Source organism: Balearica regulorum, chromosome 3 (assembly GCF_011004875.1).
Source record: "Balearica regulorum gibbericeps isolate bBalReg1 chromosome 3, bBalReg1.pri, whole genome shotgun sequence".
In the NCBI taxonomy this organism is placed as follows: domain Eukaryota; kingdom Metazoa; phylum Chordata; class Aves; order Gruiformes; family Gruidae; genus Balearica; species Balearica regulorum.
The window spans coordinates 109,675,184-109,688,817 of NC_046186.1; the positions used below are offsets into that span (position 1 = coordinate 109,675,184).

Consider the following 13,634-nt stretch of genomic DNA (forward strand, 5'->3'; position numbering starts at 1 on the left):
CCCCAAATCAGGACACAAATGCTCTCAGGGATCCTTTGGGCATGGTGAAGGCTTCTCCTGCCATTCTTCTTCTAAATCTCTCAAAAAAATTGTCCCACCCATCAGCCTCTTCACAAAGCTCAGGCTTCCTACCTCGAGCCCCTCAAATCTCCGCTCTAAGCTGTTTGGTGCCTGAGAAGTGCAGGATATTCCCATCAGAACTGAAACATCTAAGTTGGTTCAAAGAAATGAACTGGGGAGGGAAAGGGCAGAAACAGAAAAGCACTTGAGCAAAAAGGGAGAAAGGGAACACGTGTGCCTTGAGAGGTGGTGGAGGGAAACACAGAAGTGGATTACAGAAGAGAAATGTGGTGCAGCTTGGTGAATAAGGAAGGAGGCACGAGAAGAAGGAGCTGTAATGATGGCAGAGCAATAGGCACTGAAAGTGCCACCTGATCCCCGTAACCGGCTTTCTCCTGTTCTGAACAAGTGGATGCTTTAGCTTTTAAAATGCTACACATAGAGAATATGTAGGCTTTAGGGGGAAGCAGAGGGTCTAGCTCTCCCACCCCCCAAAAAGCCTGGGCCAGCCCTTGAGTAGCTGTCGGGCTCAATTTGCTCCCACAGAGCCGGCAGATCATGCTGTTGAGTAGTTAATGGTGTTGAAGCACCATCTTATTTTTGTGCCCAGGCTCTTAACAAGTAGCAAGAACAATGCAGTAGCAAAGCACAACATGTTTATTTCCCCAGCTCCATTCTTGCTCCCTTGCTCATCATACACATATGCATAAATTTTTTTTTTTTCACAAGAACGAAGGACCTGTGTGAAACAGAGGGGAGGGCAGAGACTCCCCAGCCCGCTGCCTGCTCTCCTCCATGCAGGCCCTGCTATCTGTTTTGCTTTAATGACTGCACAGTAGATGGGCCAATATATGTTCAATTATTTCACATGCTTTTCTCTGCAAGTTACTCTGATGCGGCGCGTGATCAAAAGCAATTCTGCAAAAGCACTGAGCTGCCTGGGGAAAGCACGCCTCGCATATACATGTGTAAGTTTGTCAAGCCATGCAGCTCTGATGACCTCAGAGGAGAGAAGAGACTCGAGTCAGTCCACAGACAATGCCATGATTGTTGATTTTGACATTATCGCCCAGGGAGCAGCGAGGGATGGGGTCCTGGCATGCCTATCGCCATGCAGACACGAGGTGGGAAAAGAGTTTATTCTGTCACTAGTGGAGACATTAGTACCCCATGCAGGCATGGGAAGACCAGGAGAGTGGCAAATGGGATGCTCATTGCAGACAGACTTTCTGGTAGTAGGAAGGACTTGGTTAGAAATGCATTGGATTTGTGAAAACTGAAGGAAAAGATGGAGATAAAGCCTGGAGGTGGTGAGGCACTGAGACACACACATTCAGCAGTGGTAAAGGTGGTGCTTGGTGACAAAACAAGGGTTTTCATGTGTGTGTGTGTAGATTCAGCTGTAACTCAGCAGAGGAGATCATTTGTTTCTAGTTAAGAATACACATAAATCCCTGCCAGAAGCAATGGCTAGCTCAGCTGCTTGGTTGTTGAGAGGACAGAAGATTTTGTGGGCTCTCTCCTGCCCTCTCGCCACCTCCCAGCACTTCAACCACCCTCTGCAGAGGCGAGGGTGTTTGCTTGGAGAGGCTGGGAGCTGAGACACCCAACTCCAATGCACCCTCCTTTTGCCCAGACTTTCTTCCCTCTGTTTTTTTTTCATAGAATCATAGAATGGTTTGGGTTGGAAGGGACCCCAAAGGTCATCTAGTTCCAACCCCCCTGCTGTGGGCAGGGACACCCTCCACTAGACCACGTTGCCCAAAGCCCCATCCAACCTGGCCTTCAACGCTTCCAGGGATGGGGCATCCACAGCCTCTCTGGGCAACCTGTTCCAGTGCCTCACCACCCTCACAGTAAAGAATTTCTTCCTAACATCTAGTCTAAATCGACCCTCCTTCAGCTTAAACCCATTACCCCTTGTCCTGTCACTACACTCCCTCATAAACTGTCCCTCACCATCTTTCCTGTAGGCCCCTTCAGGTACTGGTAAGCTGCAATTAGATCTCCCCAGAGTCTTCTCTTCTCCAGGCTGAACAACCCCAACTCTCTCAGCCTGTCCTCATAGGAGAGGTGCTCCAGCCCTCTGATCATCTTTGTGACCCTCCTCTGGACTTGCTCCAACAGGTCCTTGTTTTTCTTGTACTGGGGCCCCCAGAACTGGACGCAGTACTCCAGGTGGGGTCTCACAAGAGCCGAGTAGAGGGGCAGGATCACCTCCCTCGACCTGCTGGTCACACCTCTTTTGATGCAGCCCAGGACATGGTTGGCTTTCAGGGCTGCAAGTGCACACTGCCAGCTCATGTTGAGCTTCTCATCAATCAATACCCCCAACTCCTTCTCCTCGGGGCTGCGTGCCCTCAGCTCCATGCAGCTAGAGCAGACGAGCTGAGGCGCTCCTGTAGCTTGTTTGCCTCCTTTCTGGAACATTCAACTCAACAAAGACTGTCCTGATCCCTAGTAATAGGCAGGAGTCACCTATCCTTCAAGAAAGAATTTTACAACACTTTTTTTTTTTTTTTAAATAGCATGTTGCTCTGGTGCTATTTCATGATGCAGAGCCTTGGAGCCAAAAGGGCACATAAATAAATGTGTGTTAGGAGTGGCTGGGGGCGATGGGGCAGGCATGGGCAATTTTTCATAGGCGAAAGGCAAGCATTCCCTCCTCAACATGCAATTCGCTGCAGTGCAGAGGGCCAGCACAAAACTTACACATCATGTCAGCCCCACTTTAAAGGTCATTTATTGTGGAAATAGTCCTTGTGCTGGTTCTCTGAACGAGGATGAATGTTAGTCTTGGTGCAAAGCATTGCTCGCAGGATGACTAGCTTAGAAAAATTAAACATTGCTTTTTCATGAGCCTCTTCAATGCAAATCTTTTCACTCCCCTCATAAGAATTATTTGTATAGTCTTATTTTAAGTAAGAGAAATTTCATTCTCCTTGTCTTCCCCCTCCCTCCTTCCTCAACACTGTTTCTTCAGAGTTTGCCAACATTAAAAAAGGGATAAAGCCTTTGACAGCCTCTCTAGGACTCTCTCCTCAGACAGCCATCTTCTCTTTGCTGTCTGAAGAGCACAGGACTTGGAAGATTTTGCCCCAATACCATCTGGTTTCTGGGTGCAGCCTTAAGAAAATAATTCTACCTCTGGCATATGGCAAAAGCTCCTGTTAAGTGCATCTTGTTTTCCTGGATACTATCCCTCCCTCATTTGTGATTCTCCTCCCTCTGCTAGTAGTGAGTGCATCTCCAGGCTTACCTTTCAAAAGCCTTTTTGTTCTTGTGGTCTTTTGGGAGGAGGAGAAAACCATGAGGGTAAGAAGGGCACCGCTGGGGACTAGTGTTTGCATAAGTAAGTATTAATTAAAATAGGGCAGATGATAATCTTGTCTCATGCAAAATCATAACCCCTTCCCCCAGTTTTCTGAGATTAAAGGGAAGCTAAAACCTCATCTTCAAAGGAGGTCTCCCTGTGAGCGTCCATGAATCCTGGCTACCTAATTCTTTAGGTCCCTTTGAGGATCTCTGCATACTTCTTCACTATTTCTACATGCAACTGTTAACCAGAGCTTTGCAAAAGTGAGTGAAGTGTGGAGATTGTAATAGCTTTATGAGCAAAGGAAGCGTGCATAATGCAAACAGCCTCAGCTCGCTCACAGCCTTAGGCATCACCATCTGTGTCTGCTAGGCAAGAGGATGCCAAACAGAGCACTGGTGGTGTCTCTCACCTATTGAAAAAGTGACACCGGATCTTTAATTATGAAAGAAGTAACCAGAAGCCACTTGGGCTATGAGTCACATGGGACCCTTCACAGAAAGAAAATAAATGTATTTGTTGATGAATTATTCCTAAAGAGGAAACAAACTAAAGGATTCTTGGATGGTTCTTTTCCAGAAATAAGGTCAAACCTAGTTAATTGTGTAATTAGTTGCCTAATTACCTAACTAGTTAACTGTTAGTGACCTTTTTTAACCTGTGGTGACAAAGGCATGCTGTTGTCTTCCGTTTCCCATGGGAGGTCCCACAGTGCTTTACAGATTGCAGCCCTGACACAGCGAGTTCTGGGACACAGCTCAATGATGTTGATGCTGACCCATGGTGCTACATGATACGTGGAGGTTTACCTAAAGCAACAAGGAGAGAGGCCAAATTGTTATTACATATGTTGTGACTTGGCTGCCCTTCAAGTGTCCTGTTCTGAATGCTGGTCGCCTGTTTCCTCCCCAGTTTCACGTGACTTTACAGATGGCCTTCCCTACGGACAAGAGAAGATCTCTTCTGCTGGCACTGATGAACATCAAAAGAGGACTAGCACCTAAAATCAGGGCAGTAAAAACGGGAGGTCACTTTTGAGCAGCTGAGAATGACAGTGCTTGCCTAGTTAACGCAGGTGCACAAGAGGCAGCGAAACCAAGACCGAAGGCACTACTGAGCTGGTGCCTTCGTTAATGGTGTGCTGCAGGACGGGCGCTGAAGCTGAGCGCTAGTTATGATGGTGTTAAATGCATGGGAAAATATTCTGTAGGCAGAGTGTTACCATGAGGTAAACAACACCTTTATGTGAAAAAATAGAATACTGACGTCTTGAAAGCTTTTTCGGTGACTAATGAGTGTTTCAGTTGTGACTGGTAGAAACATGCAAAAAGATGCCACTGTCCACGAGAGGAAGAGAAAATGACACTGAAAGTGGTGGTGTGGGCAGCGGTGGTCGTTGAAGGAAAAGAAAACAAGTAGTCCAGGAGAAAGGTAATGTTGGGTAGCAGGCAAAGTGGAAGTTTCTGGAAAACCTCCTGACCTTCAACATGGTGAAAACGCAGTGCCATGGATATGCCAGCTCTAGAAAAAAGTCTAGTTCGACTCAATTTTTGCCTAGTCCAGGCAAGTTAGCTCTGCTGAGAAACAGTGTATTAGCATAGGTACAGCTCTGAGCAAAACCACTGTTTCTGGTGCCCTTGTTAACTTGGTATTTTGGCACGGCCTCATGCCATATAGACATACGCAGAGACTCCATGGTAGAGTGAATCCTGTCTTAGTGCAGACCTTGGTGCAGGAATGAAAACAAGAGAAAGGCTTTGGCCTTTGCTTGATATGGGTTCAGGCAGTCCTTGGGGCATGTGGGGATCATTTAAAAGCTGCTATAATTTGGCTGTGCTTTTCTGACTTGTGATGGCCCCACGTTCTCCAGACTGTGTTTCCTCCCTCCTCCTTCCCTAGTCTTCCCCCAGGGCACTTAGGGATGCCTTATGCCACCATGGCATCTGCGGGACAAGGCAAAGATGCAATGCAGAGAAGGAAAACTCTGAATCACCTGTGTAAAAATAAGATTTTTTTTTTTTTCCCGACGAAGTCCAGAATGTAGGGAGAGGGATCTGTGTGTTTCACACTGATTTATTGAAGTTGGCTGGCTCAAACAGTGACTGTTTCAAAGCAGAATGTTGTAAGCTTGGGAAAGGGCTAGCTATCCTCACAACAGTCAAACAAATAACCAAAATGGGAGATAGAAATTGGAAGGCAGCGTACGAAAACACGTGCACCCCAGTACACAGAGCAATGAGCAGACTTCTGATCTTCCAACTGTGGATTCCTGAAGAAATATTTCTAAGGGACAGTGAATCTGTTCATACATGGCTGCAGGTAGAAGCAGAGGATTTCTAAGCACAGGCAGCACAAACCATCATCATGGAAAGTACCAAGATGGGGTAAAGCTGAGGCAATGAAGAGGCAAGAATACAGACGTCCAAGGGGCATATGCCTGTCCGTACAGCATAAGCAACAAAAGAAGAAACTGGGAGCTTTTAAAGCTAATTAAGCATTTGTAGCTCACAAGCAATACTAAGAATTGCAATGCAAAGTTGAACTGTTGATGGTGCAGTGTAGAGCCTGGATGGCCCCTAACGGAGGTGCTATCCCTTTTTCCAGAGACAGCATATACACACTATTTATATCAATCTTTCAGGTTTTTTTCTTTAACAATGAAGTAAAAACATGCGACTTGAACTTCCTATTAAGCTTATCCCTCCACGGGATTTTCCCATGCAAATTTGTATTACTTGTTCCCTGGGAACTATACTTCAGCCAAGATAGCCCCTTTAATGCAGAATTTTAGCACTGCATATTCGGATGACTCAACAGAAAAGCCCATATTGCTCAATCCTGCCCTGCAATCTTCCACCCACTCATAAATACAGCATGTTCCCATCTGTGCATTGCTCTCATTGTGATCTTGCTAATTTTTTCTGTTCTTTTTTGGTGTGGGTACAACTTAGTGCAGGTGTCCAGGTTGGGGTAATGAAGATCCAGGTAACACATTGCAAAGTCTGCATGAGCAGAAAAAAGAAAATACAATATTTTAGTTACAACAAGGTTAAGGGAAGCATTCATCTGATGTGCTGGACCTGGAAACATATTTTTGTCTCACACAACATTATTTCTCTTGGAAAACCAATGCGTTACAAAAGGTTTTCAATGGACTTGGGGGTGGGGGGTAAAGGGTCCTCTGCAGTTTCTTAATGCTTGAAATCCATTTCTGAGTACTTACATCCCTAATTAAAGGTCACCTACTGGTTCGAGAACAACTGTTAATGAAGAGCTTAATTATCCAGATGACAGCTATAAAATCCTACTCCTGTGCCTGAATATTTTAAAGCAACAAGGCCCAGATTTTCAAATGCGTGCTTGCAACCAAGTACTTAGACCAAAAACTCACTCTGAAGAAGAGTGTGTGCATGCAGTTTGCATTTACATACACAGTGGGAGATTACACATGCCCATATTAAAGAGGCAACCCTGTGAGGATGTTTGTATGTGCTTACTTGACCATTTGAACCAGGCCCACCTTTCTTTTCTGTTCTTTCATTCGGGGAGGGGGAGGGATGGTTAAATTATTCCTCGAGGATAAATAATTTCACATTATTAACTCTTCTTAACAACAAAGCTGCATAAATTAAATGTAAGATTATCTGCTGTGCCCTCAGTGGAATGATTAGGAGGGAATCTACAGGAAAGAAATGTGGTCAAATGATTTGAAGACTTGCTAAATGGGATGCAAAGCCTCATCTTGCATTCTTAACAAGCTCAAACGTAGACCTGCCTTCTAATGAGCAAACCCTGCTCGGCATATCTGTGCGACCCCCAGAGCAGCGTTGCAAAGAAAATGGCTCATGGTTCATTTTCTCTATTGAGTCAGGTTTTTGCTTTTATTCATGCTTTTGACCAGCTGCTCCCATTGCTGTGGCAATTTTCCTGAGGTGGCCTTTAGTCCACCGAGCCGAAGTGGCCCCATTTCCCACTTCCCGTCACAGCACCAGATACGTGTTTCTTGGGGAGGTCAGGGACGGGTTCCCCACAAGGTACATGCTTCTAGCAAGCAGATGAAGTTTATCATGTCCTGAAAAGCAACGAATTCACTGCCGGCACAGTCTTTTTATGTCACTCTGATGATGGCATCATAAGGGCAAAGACAGCTATAACTTTTTAACTGGGCATTTTCTGGGGCTTGGTGGAGACTGAAATGTAAGGGCCATATAGGGGTATGGAGGAAAACCAGAAGGTATTACAATGTTGTTAACTGCCAGATGGTCTTTGGAGTGAGCTAGCAACAGGCTCCAACTTAGAACAACTCCAAGATTTTTCCTGTGAGTCAGAGCTAGGCTTTGACTCGGGTTCCTTGTTACCTGTGGCCTGTGTCTCCTACACATACTTGCACACGTGTGCACACACAGACACACTTATTTATCTGAACAGAAAACTCAACAAAACAGAGCTCCAAGCCCTGGCTATAAAAAAGTGGGAAAGAAAATCCGAGTGCATCACATAAGAAGAGCCATTTATATATATTAAAAAAGGAGTAAAACTCCTGTCAAAGTTCTGTCAATGGTTTATATCTTATTCATAAGAATTGCGCGTTATAGAAGAGATTGGTTAAAACAAAGATGGGTCAGTGCTGCTAACTTACCTGTTTAAGAGGTTTCAAACATACCTTTCTGTGCTTTGTTAAGGCTACAGAAGGGTTTTCTTTGCGGAGTCTCATCAGCTAAGTTTCATTCGTAGGTCACAATGACCTGACTGTGGAGGCTGTGCCACATAAATGGAGCTCTCCAGATAAGTAGTTACGTTTATTGCATACTTTGTCAGCATATCTCTGTCCATACACTTGTTCTCAAGGCACTTTGTTTTGATATTGGTTTTATTAAAATAGATTTCAGAAAGAGAAATGTAAAATAGTTTAAAGATTACACACATAAACATGTTGTTCAGTGCTGAGAAAATCCACACCAAACACCAGCAGGCTTTTTTGTTACATTACAAGCATGAATAAAATGTATCTTGCATTTTTTTTCTTCTATGGCTTTCTTCAAAGAAAAAAACACTGCTTTAAAAAATGGCTATAAAAGGACAAATGTCGCACAGAGGAAAAGGTACAGGTCCTACAATTCTCCTCACAATTTGGAAGATGCTTAAAATTAAAATCCAAAGAATACTGAAAGGCAAGGAGATCTAATGACTATAAGAAGGAGTTTTTTTGTCTTGGCAACCACACGGTCAGCCTCCCAGCTTTGGAGCTGCTGCCACAGCCTGAGCTGCCCCCGGAGCTCCTGCACAGCATGCGTGGGCGGGATGGCTTGTGCCTCAAGTATTTCTGTGCTGTCTTCCTGCTAGGGATGAGGCAAGGTGTCCGGTTATGCAGGCTCTACTTGCTCTTCAAGTGTCATTCATCCCTTGTCTCCTCTGGAGGAGGAGCCATGGGCTAGATGGCTTCATCCCTTGGGCTCTGGTCTGACTCTGGCTACAAGGCACAACCCTGCAAAGTCTTTCTTCAGGGGTGTTTGTTTGTAAAACATATTTAACTGAGTCCCTATTCTGCAAATGTGCGGGCAATGGTTTCACATGAAGTGGATGAGCTGCACCAAGCTCACGTGCCTGATGTAGCTGTGAGAGGATTTACAAGACTGACTTCTAGACTATGCCTGTGCTTTCCTGCACTGCCAGCTCTCATCCTATTGCCTTTGCAAATGGTCAGGGCCCAGGCAAAAAAGTGTGATGTGCTATGAGAATTTGCCCTATTTATCAACAAAAATAGGCTAGCATTTGCCAAGGAACACACCTCATTTTTGGCCTAAGAATAGATTCAGGAGCCTTTCTTCAATGCAACTAGAATATTCATCATTTTGGAACATCTTCATTCAGACACTTCCATCGGGATGGATTTTAACGGCTGCACACCAGTACACTGTATATGACATAAGGCATTTGTGAAGAAATGATTCCTCTGAGTAGTCAGAAGATCTTCCCAGAGATGGGCTGTCTTTCCTGTTTTGCTCTTTGATTCTTCCTTCTCCTGGATCTTGGAGGGACTACTACTTGTGTTGAGTAACGAAATACCCCCCTCCCTCCCCCCAGAACACAGTATCTTTGATCTCTCCTGTTTTGTGCACTAGGGAGCTGATACTTCCTTCCCTGGCTAGGACTGAATGAATAATCATCTCCTGTAGTTATTCACATCAGGTTCAGATGCTGAAATGTGGAGCTGATGACAAGGGAAATTATGGATGGAAGCATCAAGAATTGCTACTGAAATTTTAGGTGTTGTAGGGAGGAAATATTCAAAACTCATCACATTTAACCATGAAGACTCCAAAGATTTATAATCTCGTGGGACAAATCCGTGAATTTTCTGTTAGGTGAGAATGAAGCCCAGACTCCTGTCCTCGTGAGTTTTTTTTTTTATGCCCACATAGACACACAATCAGCATGAGAAAATCCTACTCAACACTAAATCTTTGGTGTGATTTGGAATGATTAACCCTCAAAAAGTTTGGTATTCAAATAATGTAAAAAACCTGTATGTTCATAGAGATGTTATTCAAAACCCCTGTAAAATCAGGAAATCTTGATTAAAAGCTTTTTCTTTTTTTTGTTATTTCAACATATGCAGCGTATGGTTTCTTTCAGGTCTTTGAGTCTGGACCATCATCTGATAATGTGCACATGAAGGATTGTCTTAGAAGGAAAAGTGAAAGAGAACTTTTAGGATTTCACAGAAACTTTTGTTCAGGTTTTCAAAAGTCATACCTAGATCCATCGTCCCTTACATAGCCCAGACAATGCAATGCACTAATACTGCTGCATGGCAAACCTGCCCCAGGTATCATGTTAGAGCAGCCTCTTGGCCTATCTTGCCATACCCAAGGAGCCCAGCTGCACAAAAGCATTTTCAACCCAACTTTGTGAGAACAACTTGAGAAAATCCTCCTTATTATGAACGGATTCTCCTGCTCTTGTTCTTGCTCTTTCTTATCTTGAAAACAAACCCCAAACCAAACTCCCTGATCTAAACTTGAAAGAAATCTGATTCCCTGACCCTGCCATCTAGATCACCACAAATCCTATCAAAAGTGACACTTTTGTGCAGAGTAAGGCAGGTCCATGCAGCTTGGAACAGTTAACACCAGCCTAGCTGGAGATGCCTCCTGCTCCTCTGCTGTGGTGAACAGAAATGGAAACAATGCAAGATACTCTCATTCCTAGTAAGTCTGTGCTGAAGGAGGGCTTTAAGTTGGCATTCTGTCTCCTGTAACCCCAGGAGATATGATTAATTGAAAAGAGCTAATTATCTGTCATTGTTATAACATATTTCACAGACAAAAAAATTAATTCTACATACTTTTTTCTTTCAGCTGTATATAAACACTACTTAATTCTCAGTAAGCAGCTAACATCTTCCTAAAATGAAGGGAATCTCTGCCTGTATGGTGGGAGATACCGGTTTATAATTTCATTTATTTCTTGAGACAATTCTACAAGAACACTTTGGCACATACTGAAGTTTTGTTCTTTGTCCTTCAAGAACTGATGAAGATAACGTGTCATCTCTGATGGCTGTTCATTGAATAAAAATAGCAAAGGGAGAAAATGTTTTCCCATAAAAAATAAGTTTACATGCTACGCTGAAGTCATTATTCAAATTCACAGTTGAAAGTGATTATCACACAGCCTCAGACACAAATTCATGCAAACATTTCAGTTCAAGTGATTCAGAGGAACCAATGAATAAATAGTCCCATCACTGTTTTTTGATGCAGGAGAGGAAGGGCCATTTCTCGTGTGGAAATTATGAGCAGATGAGGAGGTCTCTGTTCTGTACATCTGGGCTTGCATTTCACAGCAACCAAACTTGCTCAACAGAACGAAGAAATCCCTGCGGAAAGTCTTTGTGAAAATGGCATAGAGGAATGGGTTAGCACAGGAATTGATGGGGTAAAACAAAACCAGAAGGATCTTCGATTTGGACACTGTAATGAGAGGAACCTTGAGTGAGGCTGATATTGCAAAAAAAGATATTGGTGCCATGCAGAGGAAGTCCGTGAAGATCAGTATGGCCATGCGCTTGGCAATCTTGGTGTCACTGTTAGAAGAGATGACATTAGGGTTTCTCACAGTAAAGTAGATGCAGATGTAGCAGGCACATATGATCACAAATGCGAGTACGTTCAACACTAAAATAAATATAACGTAAGCCTGGGAAAATGATGTTTCTATATCCATGGGCAAACAGATGCTGACCTTCATGTAGCTGCTGACTCCAAATATGGGAAGAATTGCCACCGTGAAAGCAAACATCCAGCCAAAAATCATTATAATCACAGCATGATGAAATCGAACCTTGCGGTCCAGTTGCATGGCGTAGGTGATGGTGTGCCACCTTTCCAGAGTTATGACAGTCAGCGTGTAGACTGAGAGTTCACTTGCAAACACTGTAAAAAATCCTGCAGCATTGCATCCTGCCCCAGTTTGCCAGTCTATGGCATAGTTGTAATACTGGCTTTTGGTCTGAATATCCACAGATGCAATAAACAGCAGATAGATACCTATGCAGAGGTCTGCGAATGCAAGATTGCACATTAGAAAACGAGGTACGGTGAGTTTGTATTGACTGCTTATTAAAATAATGAGGACAACAATGTTCCCAGTGATAGCTAAAATGTTGATAAACCATATCAGGACTCTCAGAATGTTGTATCCCATGATATCTTCACATGGATTGAAAGCATCAGGTTTAGGTGAGCAAGCTACGTTAACTACTTCATTGCATAAACCATAGTCAAATTCATTCTCTGCTGGCTCAAGTCCTATGCCGTAGAGGGAAATAAAATCTTCAGCTGCAGATCGCGTATGTATCTTATTGCCAGGCTGTTCATTGAGGTCTTGCTTGGCCTGAGATATGCTACATATTGGATGTAATTCAGTGCTGAAATTGTAAAAAGAGTAGAGTTGGAAACAGATGTAGCACGAGGCATACAACAAACACAAAATCATCCAGTTTCCATTAACTGCTCAGTTTTTCTGGTTAGCTGATTATATAGACTACCCTGAGGCTTGAAATTAATAGTCTGGCTGGTCCCTATTTATAAAATATTCCATGAAAATGTAAATTATTTTAAAACATCATAAAATGTAAGGGAAAAGAAAGCCTGATGTTTGCTTTACTAGCAATCACGACACGGTTATCCACCCGCACAGGTGCATTCTGTAAGAAGCCGTCTTTATTTCAACTGAAGTTCTCACATAATCTGTTGTTGAGAAGATGATTCTTGCACAGGGGAAACACGTGATGATGAATTCCTACATAAGATTGAACTTTGAAGAATGAGTCATTTCAGCTGTGCCCATAAGGAGCCTGTATAATCACAATAATGCTACTATCCCTTAGTATTACCCTCAAATTCCCCTTTTCCTAAATTTTTTGGCAGTCAGTGTGCCATATTCAATCATGTAACTCCTTCAGGGCACAGAACAACTGCCATTCATTTTGAGTATCTCGTATCATACTGGTAACTGGCCATTAACACAAATAAATAGCATAAATAAATTCATGCAGTCTTCCAGGTAATCTCTAGAAGCCAGATACCAACATAGATACAAACACAAGACACCTGTTTTTCAAAGAAAATGGATTTGAAACCAAGTGAAGCCAAGCCAAGCCAAGCCAAACCAAATGAAACCACACCAAACCAACAAAATATGTCTGTAGAAACAGTAGTTTCTTTTGTTTCTGTCAGAAAGTCTTTTTTTTTTAAATATTTTGCATATTTTAGAAAAGGTAGATAAAGGAAATAGAAGAAAAGAGTTTCCAGAAAAAATGCCTTTGAAGGTAAACCAAGTATTTTTTGACAGTGTTGTCTTTGGCTTTATTTCCTAGAGCATGAACTCTATGACTTTCTTCTCCATGTCTAGACCAAAAGAAAAACCAAATGTTTTGGCTGAGATGACAGAAAGATGATCAGCTCCATCAAGTTAAGAAATATCAAGGTGTGTTAACAAGAAATTAAAGGTCAGACTTTATCAACTACTTCTCCTAGGCTGCCTTTGAAGTTTGGTGTCCCAGAAACTTGCTTCCATAGCTTTGCATAAAATGGATCCAGACCTAATCTGAGTTAGGGAATAAACCGGCTGACAATGTGTTGCAAAACCAACACAGTTCAGCTCTGCCTACTTTCATCTACAGCATAGACAGCAATTTAGATGTATAATTTCTAGGACAGGACCCCAGCTTATCTTCCACCCTGACTTGCAG

At 43.1% G+C, this 13,634-nt stretch overlaps 1 protein-coding gene across 1 annotated transcript in view; it reads right to left on the bottom strand.

The window, feature by feature from the left end:
- Positions 1–10,949: 10,949 nt before the first annotated feature.
- The window catches only part of FSHR (follicle stimulating hormone receptor), an 83,183-nt gene continuing 80,498 nt past the window's right edge, over positions 10,950–13,634 (bottom strand). Inside the window, exon 10 of the mRNA XM_075749471.1 lies at positions 10,950–12,308. Within this exon, the coding sequence (XP_075605586.1) occupies positions 11,081–12,308 (1,228 nt within the window). The 3' untranslated portion in view covers positions 10,950–11,080. The remainder of the gene's footprint in view (positions 12,309–13,634) is intronic.